General features: G+C 44.2%; 1 protein-coding gene across 2 annotated transcripts in view; it reads left to right on the top strand.

Moving 5' to 3' along the window:
• The window catches only part of GPR107 (G protein-coupled receptor 107), a 35,506-nt gene extending 29,656 nt beyond the window's left edge, over window positions 1-5,850 (top strand). The window contains exons 18-19 of one of the 2 annotated variants that reach the window (XR_005829736.1): window positions 3,634-3,755; window positions 4,904-5,010. Coding sequence is in view for 1 of the 2 variants with exons in the window: in XM_040607257.1 (XP_040463191.1) it covers window positions 4,904-5,000 (97 nt within the window). In the remaining variant the exon portion in view is untranslated. Of the gene's footprint in view, window positions 1-3,633; window positions 3,756-4,903 lie in introns of both variants that reach the window. The other variant, XM_040607257.1, reaches the window with a different exon arrangement.
• Window positions 5,851-17,725: the final 11,875 nt, after the last annotated feature.

The following is a 17,725-nucleotide window of genomic DNA, read 5'->3' as shown; positions in this document are numbered from 1 at the left end:
TAGAGAAGCTTCTAAATTTGGGAGAATCTGCCAGAAATAAGCGGGAGAAAGTTTAATGAACTAATGAAGTGATTTATATCTCGCCATAGTGAAATAGACATTACTAGAAACTTGAGGATCAGAGTTCCTTGTGGACCTTCTTCTAATAAGACATTTTGCTCTTTGCCTTGGGAGTTCTCATTGTTGTGCCTTGGGAGTTGTTCCCCTTAGGCCTGCTTGAATTTTTCTCATCTGATTCACCAGAAGTTTTGCTCTATTTGGGTGCTTGGTATGGTGTAATCTGTGTCTTGTTCTCCCTTCCCCAGCTGCATCAGGGAGGTGAAGTTTGCATGTATTTGTAAAGCGTGTGTATACACAATCCGTGACAGGTGAAGCACTGCAATGAAAGTGTATTGAATTTCTTGTTGACTTGGCCTTGCTGCTCCTATTTTTGCTTTTATAAATACTAAATGGTGTTTCTGTAGGGGAAAAATATCAAGGCTTATTTGAGCAAGTGACTAAGTGCCTGACAGCATCCTGACTAACCATTGCATGAGTGTGTTTTGTCTCTTATGTGATAAATACCCACTTGTTTTCAGAGACTGTGGCAGAAGTTAAAAGCCTGCAAACTTCAAACTTCATGGTGTTCTGCCATGTCTTATTGCCAGGTTTTATGGTGGTTTTCCTCTCCCAGAGGGTTTTTGTTAAAATCAGGCTCTTCAAAACACTTGCTGCAGAAGCAGTCAGTTTCTTTAGACTCAACTTTCCTATGAGCCAACACAGGAGATAGCCGTGAGGTTATCAAGCTTGTTTTCCAGGCTTGCTTGTCTTCCAACAAAAAATAGGACCTTTTAAGCATAGATCTTATGCCTGTTTTCATGCAGCGCAAACTAGACAAAGCTCAGTCTGGCAGTAAATGTAAAAATTAAGGGTAGTGTGGAAATCTGCAAGCTTTCAAGAAAAATCCAAAGGCTAGGGTGTCTGTGATAGAAGCAACATAGGGCACAGATCCTCCCTCTGTAAGTTCTTGCAACTTTCAAAAATAAATTATAAATCAAGAACAGCAAAGGGAGCTTGTAGTCAGTCTTTTCAGCTAACACAGCTACGTCTTGGGAGAAAGCATCCACAAAAGTTACAGGACTTTGTCTTCGGTTATAACAAGCTCAAAAGAAGCTGTCCTGGTGGAGAGTATAAATAAACCTGAACTAAGGACCAGTCTGTTCTTTTTCAAGTAGGGTCAGTAGCCATTCATCATCAATAAAGTGGCTTTCTGTGTGTTCTGTGCTGGGCAGCCTCTTGAGCCCACTCTGTCAGTATGCGGGCTTGTTGCTGACAGTTTGTTAGATTGCAGTACTCTGAAAAGGTGCAGCTACACTTGGCAGAAAGAGTTGTCAGGCTTCCAGTCCTAATGCTGTTTCTGGGGCATGAACACAAAAATATGAAGAGTACAATTAAATGAGGTGGGGGTGAGGAAGGGAAAAGGAAGCAGGTTTGGTTTTTTTACCGAGCCAGTAAAATAACTTAGTACAAGTTTGCTTTAAATGTTAGGTACCAAAGCATGCTTTTTTTTTTTCCCCCCCATACAGATCTTGGTTGAGAAGATGTTCATACGTGTGTGGGGTTAAGATATTTCCACTGGAGGGGGAATTGCAGGAAAAGTTTTGTTCTCAGTTTAGTAAATCCATCTTGCTGAGCGCATGGAGACTAGCTTTGTCTTTCCTTAACACCCAAAACAGCCTCAACATAGTGAACCGTTGTGGTAACGCTGATCTACCTTTGTTTATGCCTTGGGGTGTGGAGTTTCTCACTGTATCATGAGGCAATCTATTCTGTGCTGAGACTGGAAGTCCTGTTTGCCTGCTTTTCTCTGCTTTCTCTCAAGCTGTGCTTTGTGGCAGACTGATTCATGATGCTCTGTTAGAAGTGATTTTCTTCACCTAACGTATTTCCCATGCAGAGATCAGATTTTTTGCTCAATGGCTGATCAGTTTTCACACCAGTTTGCAAGAGCTTGTGAAGGCTGGCTGCTGGCAGTGTTGCAGTGTTTCTTTTTGGACAAAAAAAACCCAAAACAAAAAACCACACAAACTACCACCAAAACAGAAGAGACAGCTGGGATCTGCCACTGCAGGGCTGAAGATGCTTTTACATGTTTAGCCATTCCTTGATACCTTGGATACAATGCCAGGGGTGGGAAAGAAAACTGAAGTTTCCACAGCACATACTGCTGTGCAATGGAGTGTTCAGGGAACTCCTTTTGTGCCTCATTTGTGATAGGTATCCCTCTGACAGCCACAAAAAATTCTCTCTGTAGAGGGGTGGTTTAGAGGGAAGGATTTGTTGCATTTTAACTGCTGCTAGTTTGTAGACTAGAAATGCAGCTCAGCAAACTGCAGGCAAGGAGCACTTACTTGCAGTATTGCAGTTCAGAACTGAAGTCCTGAGACTGCTCAGAGGACTAGAATGAGAATTGCAGCATCCTTGGTCTCAGTGCTGATAGCCTTATTTTACTGGGTACTAAAATGTGTTGACTGAACTGATTTTGAGAGGGTGAGGAATTGCCCATTGTAGACAAACAATTTAAGAAAATGGTGACCCAAGAGCTACACTACATACTTGTTGTGAGACAAGAACAGCGCTCATCAGATGGTCTTTACCTTTCACTATTGAGGAATCCACCCTGAAGTCTCCCAGTTCTTTGCTGTCATGGTGGGGGGTGGAAGGTAAATGGCTTCTCTGGTAACAAATAACATGGCTTTACCTGGCTGTGTTTTCAGTATGTAGCTGTCTATACATTCATGGAGGAACAGGACAGGACAAAGTGGATTGTCCCCTCTTAGGCATAACCTCTTATCGCTTTTGTCATCATCTTGGTGTGCAATGGGTTTGTAATTGTATTAGAGTGCAATGCTAAAATCTAGGCTGTGTGCCAGGTGAGATCTTACAATAGCTGTGAGTCGGGTGTTAGGGCTACTTTGGTGTCGTGTAAGTGTAAAACACCTGTTTATATATGTCGGTATGTCTGTTGTTGCGTTGCTATGTTAGTTGCTCATTTTTTGATTTGTAGTCCATTGTAATCTTAGCTTCTCCCTGAAGTTTTAATACTTAACCCCTTATTCTGTAATTATGAAGTTTGATTTCTGAAGTATACACTTTGTAGCTGTCTCTGCATTGCCCCGTGTTTTTCAAATGAAATTTTTGATTTGTCAGAATCTTTCTGCATTCTTGTCCTGTTCTCAAATACGTAGCTGTTACTGTGTTCTGCAGATTTAATAAGCAATTCTCTATTCCATTACCCAGGCAATCACTGAAACTGTTGAATAGAAGTGAACCCAAGACAGACCTCTCTGGAACCACACTCGGTGCTCTTTTATTTTTGACAGGAAACAATGAAGTACATCTCAAAGTGTGCTTTTCCAACTAGTTATGCATCTGCTTTAGTTGTCTGGCTCATGTTTCCCCAGATTTTTTTCTTGTGTGACTGGGGAAAACCTTTGTCAACAGAAAGGACTTAAGAGATCTACGTGTTCTTTGTACTGATGAGCTTGATGTGATCTTTTCAAGGCAAATGTTTACTGTTTACTAATTTCATTTTTCTCCTTTAAGCAATCTGCTTACTCTTCTCCTTTTTTTTTTTTATTTTTATTTCAATAGGGAATAAAGCTGCTACTTGATCTGTACTCTCCTGACCCTTTCCCTATTCCCTTAAACACAAGCTCATCTAGGCCCACTCTAAAGATTCTGAACCACTGAGGATCCCAGTACTGCGACTGCTAGTGAGTCACTGAACACACCAGTTTGAGTAAATTATTTTTACAGTACATGAACAGAAGCTGATACCTAACATGGAACTAAGGGCGTTATCAGAAGAGTGTATCTGAAGATTACTTCTCTAGGGTGATACTGTGAAAATGTTGTTAGCTAGTCTGATCAAATAAAGTATTCTTACATGGTAAATGGCAGGTGAAAGCACACAAAGACTGACAGCAGCATCTTTGAACAGGACAGGCTTATGTATGTTTCCAGTCATCCCTTGTGAATGCACTGAGCTATTGACGTTCTTGCTTTCAGCATCCCAGATAACCTTTGTAGCACATGTGTGGGGAAAAAATACCTGTATGGAATGAGAATCACATCATGCAAATGTCTTGTGCATGCAAATAGCCTGTTATGTATAGCAACAGAAAAAGCTACTGGGCCGCAGAGCTCATTGGATAGCTAAGGTGGCTCTGAGGGGAGTGGTGCTGTTCTGGCTGGATAAAGTTCAGTGTGCTTGATGTTTGAACAGGATTATGAGGCTTTGTCACGGCAATCTGACCATTGAACTACAAATCCAGAATTGGATGGTATAATAAAGGATGAGCACTCTTTTGGTTTTTTGCTGTTGATCAATTTTGCTATTAACAGGAGTTGGTGTGCATTAAGCTAATAAGGTTCATTTGGAGCGCTGTCCACTATGTGTGCATTTGTATATGTTGTACCCATAAAAAACATTGCAAATGCAGAAGAAAGTCTTCAATGCACAGAATTAAGGGTGTTCAGGTGTGTAGCAATTTTTTTTTTTAAAAGCAAGCTGCTCAAACTTTAGCAAATGAACACCTGGTTTAACTGTTTAACCACACCTGCTATCTTTTCTCAAGTATGAGCAAATATTACTTGCTGGTTTAATTTAACAATAGATGGGAAGGGCCTTGGGGCTCTCCAGGACAGTGGCCTTGCTCCCAGCACTCATCAGTGTTGCGTACAAGATGATAGCTGGCCTGCAAAATGGTAGTAATAGGAGAGATTGAACGTTGAGACTATTAGGCCCTGGTAAACACCTGAGAAGTGTTACTTGATATGCGCAAGAAGACAAGCATGGGCTATTGGTGAAATGGATGGTACAGTTCATGTTCTGTTCTGATGTTTCTTCCTTTTCTTCCAGGGTGACAACTTCTGGAATAATGGAGGGCATGAAGAAGGTCAAGAAAGTGGTGAATGGTTCAGCAGAGCCACAGGGTGAATGGGAAAGCACAGCATGATGGACTGGACTAAGGCAGCACTTTCAGAGACACTTTTTTTAATTTATTAATATTACTCTCAGTGGAAAGGGAGCAACTAGCACTTCCCAACATTGAAACTGCAGAGTGGGGTGTGTCTAGGGAGAGCAAAGCAGTGCAGAAATATACCTGTTCCTCTGATCATAAGAAACGGGATTTTGTGGTACCTGCAAGGAGTGTAAAGCTTTCCTAGGGATTTTTGGGTAGCTTATGCTTTTTTTTTCTCCTTTCTGGAGTGGCTAGGTATTTTGAATTGTTTGCAGTTGCGTTCTTCAGAACGTGAAGAATACTGATGTGAAGAGACACCTTTAGTGTGTATGTAAGGCATGTATTTTATATAATGCACATATATATATATACACACACGCTCGCTATGTAACACGTATACTGGGAATTGCAAAGCATGTCAGAAGGTGGGAAAAGAAGACAAGAGAAGTAAATACTTTTTTTTCTTTTTATAAACTCTCCTTTTGCTGCAAAACAAATGAGTAGAAAAAACCGCAGTTATTTGAGAGACTAAATAGGGTATGGTATCAGATGACTTCTGCAACTACTCATGTTAGTGGGAAAGTTGGTAAGTATCTTCTTGTCTTATCCATGCAGGTATCCATTTGAATGTGTCAGGTTTTTAAATGTATTGCTATACAGGAAGCAAGTGACTGTTCTTTGTTAAAAGCAGTAGCCTGTAATGCAATAAGCAGTCGTGTAAATTCTCCGCTGTTTATGGAGTTGTTCTTGATTCACACCCATCTGACGAGAAGTACACAAGAGGTGTAAGACTGATGCTTGCTTTTTAGGGGTCTGCCATTAAACATTTAATTTCAAGCTGTGACCCAGAGCACTTTGATCTGCTTTATAAAATATTTTTGAGGTATTTTGAAAGACACTCCTTTCTGGCACAGTATAAACAGTACCAGAATCTCCAGTGGAAATCTGTTTCACAAATGTACTGCAGCATAAATCTCTCATTCACTGTTATCCTGAATTATTTAGCCTCTCTGGATGGCTACTTGTACATCTCTGGCTATGTATGATTAGTGATACTGTAGTTTGATGTGAGCTGAACTGGTCAAAGTGGTACTGCTGCCAAAACTAGGCAGCTGCAGCTCCCAGTCTTCAATGGTTTTTGTCAGGAAAGGGGAATATTATGACCAGAACCTCAACGCAGGGGAATAGGGAAGTCTTGACTATTAGCTGCAAATTTGCAGTGGAGTCTTCAGAAACAAGTTAGGAATGCCATGTGTGTTTTATCTGTTGTACTCTAGTATTGTTAATAAGGCAAGCTGGTGCCCATAGCTGTAGTAGTAAGGCATAGCACGTGATTGTAAATTTGGAGGGAGATGTAAGTGGCTTACTGATGTAATGAGGATAAGCTTTAAGAAAAATAAATTAAGTATAACTCACTGACCCACTGAAGCCTTAGTATTCATGTAGAGACATTGACGTATGGTGCTGTTGAGGAAGGTGCTTCTGTCAGGGTCACAAGGAGAGGCATCATAGTGCTTTGGATGTGCCAGCATCTCCTACAAACTCATCTAGGAATTGCTTTTTGACTGAAGGGACTACATCTCTGGGGCATAACTTGAGGTTTAGGAGGAGGATTTTCCTTGGAACCTTGAACCACTTCTTTGTTGGTCTTGAACAGGGATTGTAGAGCTCCTAAATGAGCAGTCTGTACCAAGACTTGCTGTTTGAAGAGCAGCATTGTCTTCTGTTGCTTCCTCTTTTCCCAGGTGTTGGTTCCTAGTCTCAGGTTTCTTTTTTTGTATGTGCTTTTTTTGCTGAAGTTGTGTATGGTGTCCCTGGCTCACTAGTCAGAGGCCAGAAAATGGATGAATTCTTCTTGTCTTGAAAAGCCACAGCAGTACTCTGCTTTTAGAAGAGCTTTTTCCACATTCAGGCCTGAGCTACAGCAGCTGCCTAAGTGCCAGCTGAAGCTGGTTGTACAACGCAGGATGCTCACCAGCAGTACAACAGCAACTAGTCAGACCTAAGCATTAGTAAAGAAAATGTATGTGAATGTGCAGGTCAAAAAACCAGAGTGATAGAAGATTCTTATTGCAGCCATTTACAAAGTGAATTGCTGCTTTTTCTGGTGGAATTCCTCTGAGCAAGTCGGAAAAATTTGTCTTGCAGGGTTGTATGATGGATTGGGTGGTGGTTGGGATGTTGGAGGATGCAGAGGATGGCTGCAGTTGTGCTCTCACGGCACAAAGTGTGCTGCACCGCAAAGCATCAAAGGGAGGGCTACTCCCTCCCCCTTCCTCCCAAGGCCAGCCTACATCTGCATGACTGGGGGGTGCATGACTCTCTTGCTAGTGAAATGCAGCACCTTAGAGCTCACCAGTCGGGATCATCACAGTCAGTGCTTGCCTTTCAAATGCTGAGAGCTGCCTGTCTGGTAGGAAGCTCTTTCACAAGGAGGGAAAATAAGAGTTGCTTGTGGCTTACAGATAGATAGTTTTAGGATACAGCCTTATTTTCCTCTCTCCGCCTCGTACTGCAGTGAGCAACTAAAACTCACCCTGTCAGTACACAGCGGTATAATGACAGGGGTCCTGGAGGTCTGACACAATTCAGAATAAATGGTTTTGAACACATTCACATATGTTGCTGCAGTGGAGTTCTTGGCATCCTCCGCAGACAAAAATGAGATTGGTTCAGCCTTCAGTTGTAATGTAGGTTATAATAAATCCCTGCTGCTGATAACATGCAAATACCACTGATGCACTCCTTCCTGCTGTAACTGTTCAGCAAGCTGTCTTCCAGAGGAAACCTCCTTGCAGTGCAGCTACCAGCTTCATGCATTCTTCAGGCTTGAAAATGTTTTCCTTGATGGTTTATTAAGAGATGTACTGAAAGCGAGACATAATGGGGTCATCTGGAACATTGCTGCTGCTTGCCCAAAACTAACAGTTTGAGCTCAAGAAGCCACATGCTGTTCTATTAAGATGCTCTTTCATGTTGTAATCTAACTCAGCATGTCGTGATCTGTGCAGTGCATTGTTCAGTGTTTCTCTCCAGCTGAGAGCCCTGTTCCTGGATTTCCATGCTGGCATATTCTGGGATCATGTTGTAAAAATTTGCTGCATTGCAGTACTTTTTCTTGGAGCTAGTAATGTGGAAGATGTATTTTTTCTAAGCTAATAGACTCTCTAGCACAAGTATGCATTCACCATGTATCTTTTAAGCACTGTAACATTCCTTCTGGACATGAAAGGGGATGTCCTAATTACTCTAGTGTGTGTGCACACTACGTTTGGTGAAAGTCTAATGGAAGATTTTTAGTGTGTTTAAGTCTTGTTTTCCTTACAGTATGCTCCCCTTGGAGAAGAGAAATGCAGTCTGGCCAATGACAATCAAATTGACAAGAAAGGGGTTTTTCTTGTATGTTTGAAAATCACTCAGCTGCATTTGAAGCAAGTACTGGGTATTGGTATGTTCTGTTGAGCTCTGAAAACTGAAGTTGCTTAGGTTTGTGGGGTTTTTTGGGGTTTTTTTTGTTGGGTTTTTTTTTTTTTTAAATGGATAGTAGTACAGGTATTGAAGGGAAGGAAATACTTCATTCTTCAGTCTACCTGGTTTGTCTCCATCAGTTTGACCTGTAATGGTAGCTGGCAGACCACTGTTACCTTAAAGGAAAAATTTTATTGATTCTGTGTTATGACCTCAACTTTAATCATAAAGTGTTTCCCCATTTTTCACCTTAATAAAAAGAGCATGGAGCTGTGGTCTGCAGTAGATGGAAGGTACAGTGATATTTGAAATGTAACGGGACTTACACTGTCTAAAACCTGTGACTTGTGTGTAAATTCAGTAATCTGAATGTTTAATGAAAACTGAAGTGGTGCTGCCCAGAGGCACTTGACCAATGTTTCTTTGTGTTCCCTGGGGTTGACTTGCTGGGAAACTGTTCTAAATCGGACTGATCTGGCTTTTCTTGTTTATGCTGGATATGATGCTGTTGTAGGCTTGGTAATCACTTCTAGTGAGCAGTATTGGGAGGCTGTGGGTTTTTTCTCCTTTATGGTTTCTCACTTGGATAGAGCAACGATACTGTAAGAACTGTGTGTGATACATACTTGCAAGGGGCTGGAACAGGATTGAAGGGAAATACTGAGGTACTCGCTCACATGTAAAGTGGTGGTACTGGAGGAAAGTGGCTGGGAAAAGAGTCACTCCTTGTAGGTTGACTGGCTCAAGAGCCCGTTTATGTTTTGACTGCAGCAATTGTGTAGAAAGGACAACTCTTAATAAATATTTCCCTGTGGGATTTAACTCTGTTCTGCTCTCTGTGTAATGAAGTAGAGCCTGACATCCACATTATCAGAAGCACTTTGTCTTGTAGCTAGGATACTGGAGTACTAGGCTGGTGTGTGTTCTGTCAAAACAGAGTATGGGTCTAAATAGCTTCCCTTTCCCTTTAGTAACTATTAATAATTAATTCTAGATCCTCTCGTGTCATTAAGCAGCTTTAGGCCACCTTGTACAATGTAGCTTTGAATTCATTTAATAAATGACCTCCAAAAGAACTCAGATTTCCCTGTGTATAGCAAGGTGTCCAGTTCCAGGAGGTCTGGTGACCTGTAAATACCCTGTTCCTCAGTTCGTGTTCAGATGAACAAATGGATTTTTGAGTATTTTTTTTAACTTTTTTAATAAAGAGGAACAGACGGTATTTGAAGAGGAGCAAGGTGGATACAAATCGGGATGGTCTGTGTAACTTGGTTTCCCTGCTGTGGTGCAAACATGTGAAATTAAACTTCTTTCTGGTTAATCTTTACGCATCTCATTTTCTGTTTCTGAAGTGCCAGCAACTAAACTGATCCATTGATTCCAAAGTCCACATTTTCCCGTGCCCAACTTCCGTTTGCAGCCATTAACAACTGCATCACAAAAGATCTTGTGCGGAAGAAGCTTCTCTAGAGGAAAAGCTTTCCTGTAAGTCGCCCACGGTAGGATTCGCTGAGGTGTGTTTTCTTGAGCTGAAAGATATCTGGGTACTACAGCTGTGCGTCTATGTGCACAGTTCCTCCTTCAGCTTTGTAAGCTGAATTTAGGCAATATTTTGTGGACTGTGTTTCTCACGGCCTTGCAGTCTTGGGCACGCAGGAAGGCAGGCACATCCAGGACTTGTTGCTGCTAGCCAGCATTGTGGTCGCCTTGTTCCACAGGGCTTGATGTCAGCTTGCTGTTCAAGGGAGGGCAAGGAGCTGGTGCTTTGAACCTTGGTGACCAGATACAAATTAAGGGTAGCAACCTGTATTTTAAGGTCCTTTGTGGATCTGGCCATACTATCTCAAAAGGGCAAGTCCATGATCTGTTTTTAGGCTAGACTGAGGGTGATCGGGGACTTCTGTAGTTCTTCCTGCTGTAGTAGATCTCTTCCTGAGATGTCAGGATCAAACTATGCATTTTAGTTCTGCAGACTGGTTGGGTTGGCAGGGATGAGGAGGGCTGAGTATTTCTGTCAAGTGCTCTTCTCGATAATCCCCCGCACCTCAAAAGCATACGTCCTTCACCACAAAATGTAACTCTTCAAGATGTTTCTTACAGTTTAGCCTGTAGTTCTCGTCGTCCTACAGAGGGGTAATGCCAAAAATAGCCTGTGTTCTTTACCCAGCAAATTTCAAGCAGCCAGTTCTGCATTGCCTCAAGCCTTTGGGTGGGTGATGTTTTACCAGGGAACTGAACTATTAAAAGTACCTGGGTTTGGGGCTTACTAATACCCCATTGTAGGATAAAACAAACTTAATGTGATGAAGGTGACAGCTGGTTGTTGCACTGGGGTAGCCTCCATCTATTTCATGCAGGTAGCTCTTGGATGTTAGGTTTCTCCAAAGGAACCATCCTCTGCATTTTCTCTTTCTTATGTATTTGGCCTTTTAAAACATTCCCCCTTAAAGTGACAGCAGCTAAACTCATCCCTCCTTTAACTGCAACGTCCAGTGGAGTTAGCTATACTGGGCCAAAAAATTGCTTAGCTGTAATGAAGATGAAATGCTAGAGATGGGGTGTGTAAAGTGGGACTAAATTGTGGGATGCTTGAGACCAAGTGTAGGTTGGTTATGGGGGGGTGCAGAAGCTTGATTTCTGACTATCTTCTCCAAGGAGAGAGAAAAAGAAAAAGCCCATAATTCATAGAATGGTTTGGGTTGGAAGGGACCTTAAAGATCACCTAGTTCCAACCCCCCTGCTATGGGCAGGGACACCTTCCACTAGACCAGGTTGCTCCAAGCCCTGTCCAACCTGGCCTTGGACATTTCCAGGGATGGGGCATCCACAGCTTCTCTAGGCAACCTGGTCCAGTGCCTCACCTCGCTCATAGTGAAAATTGTCTTCCTTACATCTAATCTAAATCTGCCATCTTTCAGTTCAAAGCCATTCCCGCTTGTCCTATCACTACATGCCCTTGTAAAAAGCCCCTCTCCAGCTTTCTTGTTGGCCCCTTTAGGTACTGGAAGGCTGCTCTGAGGTCTCCTTGGAGCCCCCTCTTCTCCAGGCTGAAGAACCCCCAACTCTCTCAGCCTGTTTTCACAGGAGAGGTGCTCCAGCCCTCTGATCATCTTTGTGGTAACAGAGCTCCTAGTATTTAAGGTCTATTGTATGTGAAGATTGTCTGATAGATACATAGTGGGGAGAATAAAACCAGAGCCCAAACAAAGCTTCTCTGTGTGCTGTGTTTGGATGTAAGTTTGTAGGTGTCTTTCTATCCAGGGGAGGTAAATTGTTCTACCTGCTTTAAGGATTTTCTTCTAGCATTTTGAATTCTGACTTTAGTCAATTGCTGTTCCTTATTGTAGTCAAAGCTGCCTGCTGTCAATGCTTTTGCTCTAGTGAGATTATCTTCATGACTGCAAAGAGCTGCCTTCTCTTTAAATCTTGCTTTTACCTTTCTTTGCCTTCTGTCTTGACAGACTCTAATGAGCAGGAGCATGTTGTAGTGCCCTGTATAGTAAATGGTCAATAAAAGCCAATTGCTTTGTTCAGAAGAGATAACGCAGTGTGTATTGGCGCAGCTGATCCTGATATTGGGGTCCTCAGTTAAGAGACAAAGGCTTTTGTGTGTCTTAAGTAGTAACAAATGTATATCATCCCTTTCTTTTCTCCCCTCTTATCCATGGAAAATAATGTAACTTGGGGTGACACTGCTTTTTTGTGACTCTTCTTCCCTATGGGATGGCTGAGGCATAATAGATGAGATGGCTCTTGTATTGCTGGAAAAACCACAGGCATGCGTGGGGAGGCTGTTACAGGTGCGGTGGGTGGCATAGGTGAGGATCAGAATGGAGGGAATGGCTTGAAATTTGTTTTAGTGCTGTCTTGGGATGATTGTGCTGAGCTTGGCAAAGAGACTTCCAGCATCCTCGATGAGAGAGGCAGTCACCACAGGTCTCCTGTGGCAAGGGTAAGTGTATTAATAAGGGGTTCGTTTTTTTTGTCCCCGAGGACACTGTTCTGGGGTGCTGATCTGCTATACTGTCTTGAGTCCTGAGTCACTTCTGTAGGGTGGCACGATATCCCACTGGCCGCATATCTCCCTAAGAACGTGTATGCACCTGCCACTTGCTGAGGGGTGTGTGGAAGCTGCCTCTTCCCCTGAGCTGCTTGGGATGCTTTGTTCTGCAGGAGCTCTGTGAAGCTGGGAGGCGTTCCATGCTCAGTGTGGCTGTGAAGGTACCGATCTACACCTCCTGGGTGAAGCCAGACTTATTTGCTTTGGGATGGATCTTATACCAGGAGGTGGTAGCCCAGTTGGAGGGGCTACAAAGAAGAGTTGCAGTGACCGAAACAAGAGAACTGGGCAATGACAGAAGATTATGACAACTAAAGCTGTAATCTTGACTAAGTGATGCTTAAAGAGTGGCAAGAAGATGTAGCATGTTACAAAATGGCTGCTTGGGGATGAAACCACAGACATGAGTGGAAATTAATTAGTGTGGCTCGAGGCCTGAGCTGTGGTGAGGTGAGATGTAATAAAGTAGAGGAAAACAAGTTGTTGGGAGAAACCTTCTGCCAATGAGACTGGTTTGGCTGCGAACAATCTCCCTGGAGAACTGGAGGTGGTTCTGTATTGTTTTAGACAATCAACACTAGATTGGACAAATCACTGCTGGATATGCTGTAGGGAGCAACCCTTTATTGGCTGTGAGCTGGGCTAAACACCTGACTCGGTCTTTTTCTATTTGCTTATCTCTGTGTGCAGTATATTGCATGCACAATTTCTGGTTTGGGGGTTTACTTCTCTTTTACTATTAAACCTTGTAGATGCCTTAAGTGAGCTTGGCCACTCCATAGCAGGAACATAAAAGTACTATGTTAAAATGAAGCCGGAGTGTGTGCACCCTAATCTGTATTCCTAATAAGTCAGGGTTTTAACTGCTGCTGCAAAAACTGAGCTGAAATACCTGCTGGGATTTACCAGGCACACAATGCCTGTGTGTAGCCATGAATCAGAGCAGCCTTGTGGGAGGCAATAGCTCAACCTGTTATGCTAACGAGATTTTAAGAGTAGGTACAGGTTGATTTTGTATGTTTGAATGGGTTTTCATTTTGTTTGTGGTGGGTTATTTGTGGGCATCTTGATTTTGGTTTTTTTCAATTTAACAGTCTCCAGGGTGAGGCTTGGGTGGAGAGATGGACAGACATCATTGCTGCAGTTCAGTTTGCTCACCATGCTCAAGAGGCTTGTGTCTTGTCTTAGAACCAGACCAGGTCAGCAGTGACCAGCCCTGGCTGCTGCTGCTCCTTGGGCTGCTCCACAGCAGCACCTGGGAGCAGAAAAAGAAGGTGGTTTCCAGTTACCAGCTGTGATTTGTGCTGTGCCACAAGGGAAGATCGCAACACCTCCTCCTGCTTGTTTTTGTCTCAGCCAACTGCTGGCTACACATGGCAGGCAACTGGGAGAACAGCTGATGAGTTTACTACAGCCACCCTTTCCCCCAGAGGCTGTAAAGGGCATACAGTCTTTAAAAAAAAATATACCAGAATTTAACAGAGGAATTAATAGCATAGCAAATTGTAATGCTCAGCACATTGGCTGCATGTCAGTGTTGAAAGACAGCTGTACGTGCAGCCTGGGCACAGTTGTGCTCATTTCCAGGCCTTCCTCTGCATTTGGCCATCATGTCAACCTCTGCAATTCTGTTTCCTGGGGAAGGAGCCTGTGTGGCACCATTCCTGCTGCTACCTACCAAAAAACCTGGTAGGGTTTTTTTCTGTTGCGTTACCTCTAAAGCCATTGTATGTATTGGCACTAAAATGCTGTGCTATCTGGAATGAATTTATAATGGTGATAGCCAGTAGGTCTGCTAGAGGTCGAGTCTCACCGTATTTTGGTTTATAAATCTAGATTTCTGAGAGTTTTCTTTAGTCATATATAGCTCAGCTATCAAAACAGTTACAGTGATAACTGCCAACACCTGTTGTGCTTGCTGTGGCCACCAGTGAGACCGGGGGTGAGGCAAGAGCAGCACTGCTCACATCTTGTCAGGCTTAAAAGAGCTTCAGGAATGCACTGGTTAATGAGCTTGAAGCTATGGAGTCCCATTTAAAGCTGCCCACAGTCTTGAAGTCTTACACTTAATGTAAAATCGTTGTAATCTGAGATCTGTGTGATGCCTGGGAAGCTGTGGCACTGTCGAGGGTGTCTCCAGGATTAGCTGCTGCATTCCTGCAGCATTCCTTCCTTCTGCAATCCCAATTTCTTAGTTGTTTAGGATCCTTAAGCATGCAAACATCGGAGAGGAAGACCCGCTGCAGGATGTTGAACTTGCTCTACTGGCATTTTTTTCCAAATCTCCTTGAAAAGCAGCTGGTTTGATGGCACTCAGTGCCAGCGGTGACCTGGCTTGTCTGGTGGAGCAGCCAGAACTGATGCCAATAACTTCTTTGGTGCTTTTTCAGAGTCAGATCACTTAAGCATTAACCTTAAAATAGCAACTATTTTTGTAGTTGATATAATTAATCTTGTATGTGTATGTGCTTTCCCCATCCTAGGCTTTGAGGCTTCACCACTCCCCTGCTGACTGACTTCCTGCTTTGGCATATAAAAGCTCTTAGCAAAACTTGGCTTTTGCATTAAAAAGCACAAAGTACAGGCTATGTGTGAGCTCTGCTCCGTGGGTTCACTGCCAGGCTGTTTGCCTTTGCTGCTGCTGTCTCCAGTAACAGATTCTTCATTCACATGGTTGGTTGGTTTTGGAGCACCTTCTCGATGGGCTTTTGAGTGGGTGGATGCAGAACAGGGATGTTCACAAGCTGACAGCTCTGGGGGTGACACTGGCCACAAAGACGCCAGTAACAGACAGACGCGTGTTGGTGAAGCCTGGAGCATGAGTGGACCCTGTGTGGAGCCTCATCCAGCCCTGGGAAGTGGAGAAGAGAGTCAGGGGCTGAGCTGAGTAGGGTTGCAGATCTGCCACCTAGCTCAGCCCAGCCCCTGCCTCTCTCTGCCTTCCCAGGGCAGTTGCTGTGTCAGTGCACAGCCAAGAGTGCACATGTGGGATGCTGGTTACTACCCCATGCCCCCTTTCCAGCCCCACTCGTGGCCTGGCTCCAGCCATGCCCGAGGTAGGAGTCCAGAGGATGCTGTGCTTGGGCAGTGTTATACCACTGATTTTTCAAATCTGAGCACATCAGGAAGGGGGAAAGAAAAGACCTTTGTACAATAATGCACGGAGAATGAGTACACTAGAGCTGGGGGACTGAACATTGCCGCTTGCATGCGGTGCTATTCCCATGAGGCAACTGTAATCTTAACAAATCAAGAAGGATGCATTGGGGAAAACCTCCGTGATGGTGTCTGAGCTGCGTGCATTTAATAAGCATGCATGGTGAGCCCGTGTGGAACAAAAGGCTGCATGGCTAAGCCTGTCAGTCTTGCTGTGTTCTAGGGAAAAAGGGCGCAGTGGTTTTATTAAGCACTTTTAAGTGAATATCTGAGGAAGGAAAAGCTTTCTGCAGCACAGACACGGCCATGCAGCTCCCAGCTTTTGCAGTCAGAGCATGAAGCATCCTCGGATCCCATCTCAAGCGTCAGTGGTGGCACAGCAGGAGAGGTAGCGGCTTCTCCATAAGCAAGACCCTGCTCTGACCGTGACAGGGACAGCAAATATTGCCCAGGGAATAATCATTTCTATGGCAGCATGTTGCAGTATGGTGAACAAACAGCGGATGCACCATGAGCAGCATATGTGGCTGCTTAATAAAAAAGCCAACGCAGGCTGGCTGCAAGCTTGTGCTGCAGTGGCTGACGGTGGGGAAGGTGTGAGCACTGCCTGGGCTGCTGAGGTCTGCCTTGGTGGAGAGATGCAAAAGGACCTGCAAAGCAAAATTGCTGTCAGGGGCTGGCCCAGCACTGGATTTTCCTCTCTGAGCAACCAGCCAAGCTCCTTCCCTGGTACACTGACTGCGTTCAGCTGGACAGGATTGTTTTGTACCCCAGTCACTGTTCAGATGTCAATTTTGCTGGTCCCAAGAGTCTTTCCAGACTGGGGCTGTGTTCCTTGGGCTGCAGAAATGTCACTGCATCTCAGAAAACGCCACTGTTGGTGTTATTTAAGCAATAATAGGATTAAAGCTAATAATTAGGAAGAGAAAGTGACTGGCTTGCACAGTTTCTGATTATTTTTCTCCTCTCATCTGGGTGATCTGAGCTCTCTCTTCAGCATTCCCTGCGGTGGAGGCAGGGTAGAGTTTTAAATAAAATTGAATGCCTTTACCATCGGTTTTGCATCAGCAGAGCTTATGTTAAAGCGGCTGTGCTGCAGGGGGAGGGTTTGGAGCTGGCCTGATCTCCTCAGCTGGGTGCAGGACAGGTTGTGCTCTGCACACAGCAGGACACCCCTGCTGCAACATGGTTGCAGCCCAGTGACTGCAGATGAAGGGAAATACTGCAAAAATTGGTATTTTGCTGATGGGCAGCAAGCAAAGGAAGGGGCTGCATGGGGCATTTTGCAGCAGATTTGTGGACTGAACTGAAATCTGCTGAGACCTATGCCAGAGTCACAGAAGGGCCTTTGTCCCTAAAAGTAATGCAAACCTTGGTAGTGGCTGGAAGAGATGCTGGAGGGTAGACACGAGCCTCGAGCCTTGCAGCTCTGCGCTGCAAATCCCCCATCTCTCGGTGCTGTTGCTCCTGGTGGTCCCCCAGGGTGTGCCGCTGCTGGGTGCCTGAGCTGGGACACAATGATGGTGGTTTTATACTATTCTGCCTTAATGAGCTCGTTTCTGGAAGGCTGGGTAGTGGAGGAATATGCATTTTAGAAACATCTGCCTGGGGAGCATATCCCTAGAGAAGTGAGTCAGGCAACCCTTTGCTGGTAAAAAAACAAACAAAAAAAACCAACAAGGTGCAGCGAACAGCATTGTATCAGCTGTGCTCTTCTGCTTCGCAAGTAGCCAGCGTGCGTGCTTGTGTTGGGTGCTGTGCAGCCTGTTTCACTGTATGCAAGCCCAGGTTTTTTCCCTGCTTGGCTGCTGCCGCGGAAGTCCAGGCGTGCCTGGGCAGCTCCAGCCGGCCTCTGTTGCAACATAAGCAGGAGGAAAACTCTCATGCACATCAGTACAGCTAATGAATGTGTGCACACAGATCTAGAGAGCTTTTATAGAGGCATAAAGCCCTGGACGGTGTTGAGGTGGAAAAGAGCCAAGTGCCGCCGATTTTAGCACTTGCATGATTTCCTGGCTGTGCCGCAAACCTGCTG

Source organism: Falco naumanni, chromosome 9 (genome assembly GCF_017639655.2).
Source record: "Falco naumanni isolate bFalNau1 chromosome 9, bFalNau1.pat, whole genome shotgun sequence".
NCBI classification, from domain to species: Eukaryota; Metazoa; Chordata; class Aves; order Falconiformes; family Falconidae; genus Falco; species Falco naumanni.
This window is presented reverse-complemented; position numbering and strand designations above follow the sequence as displayed.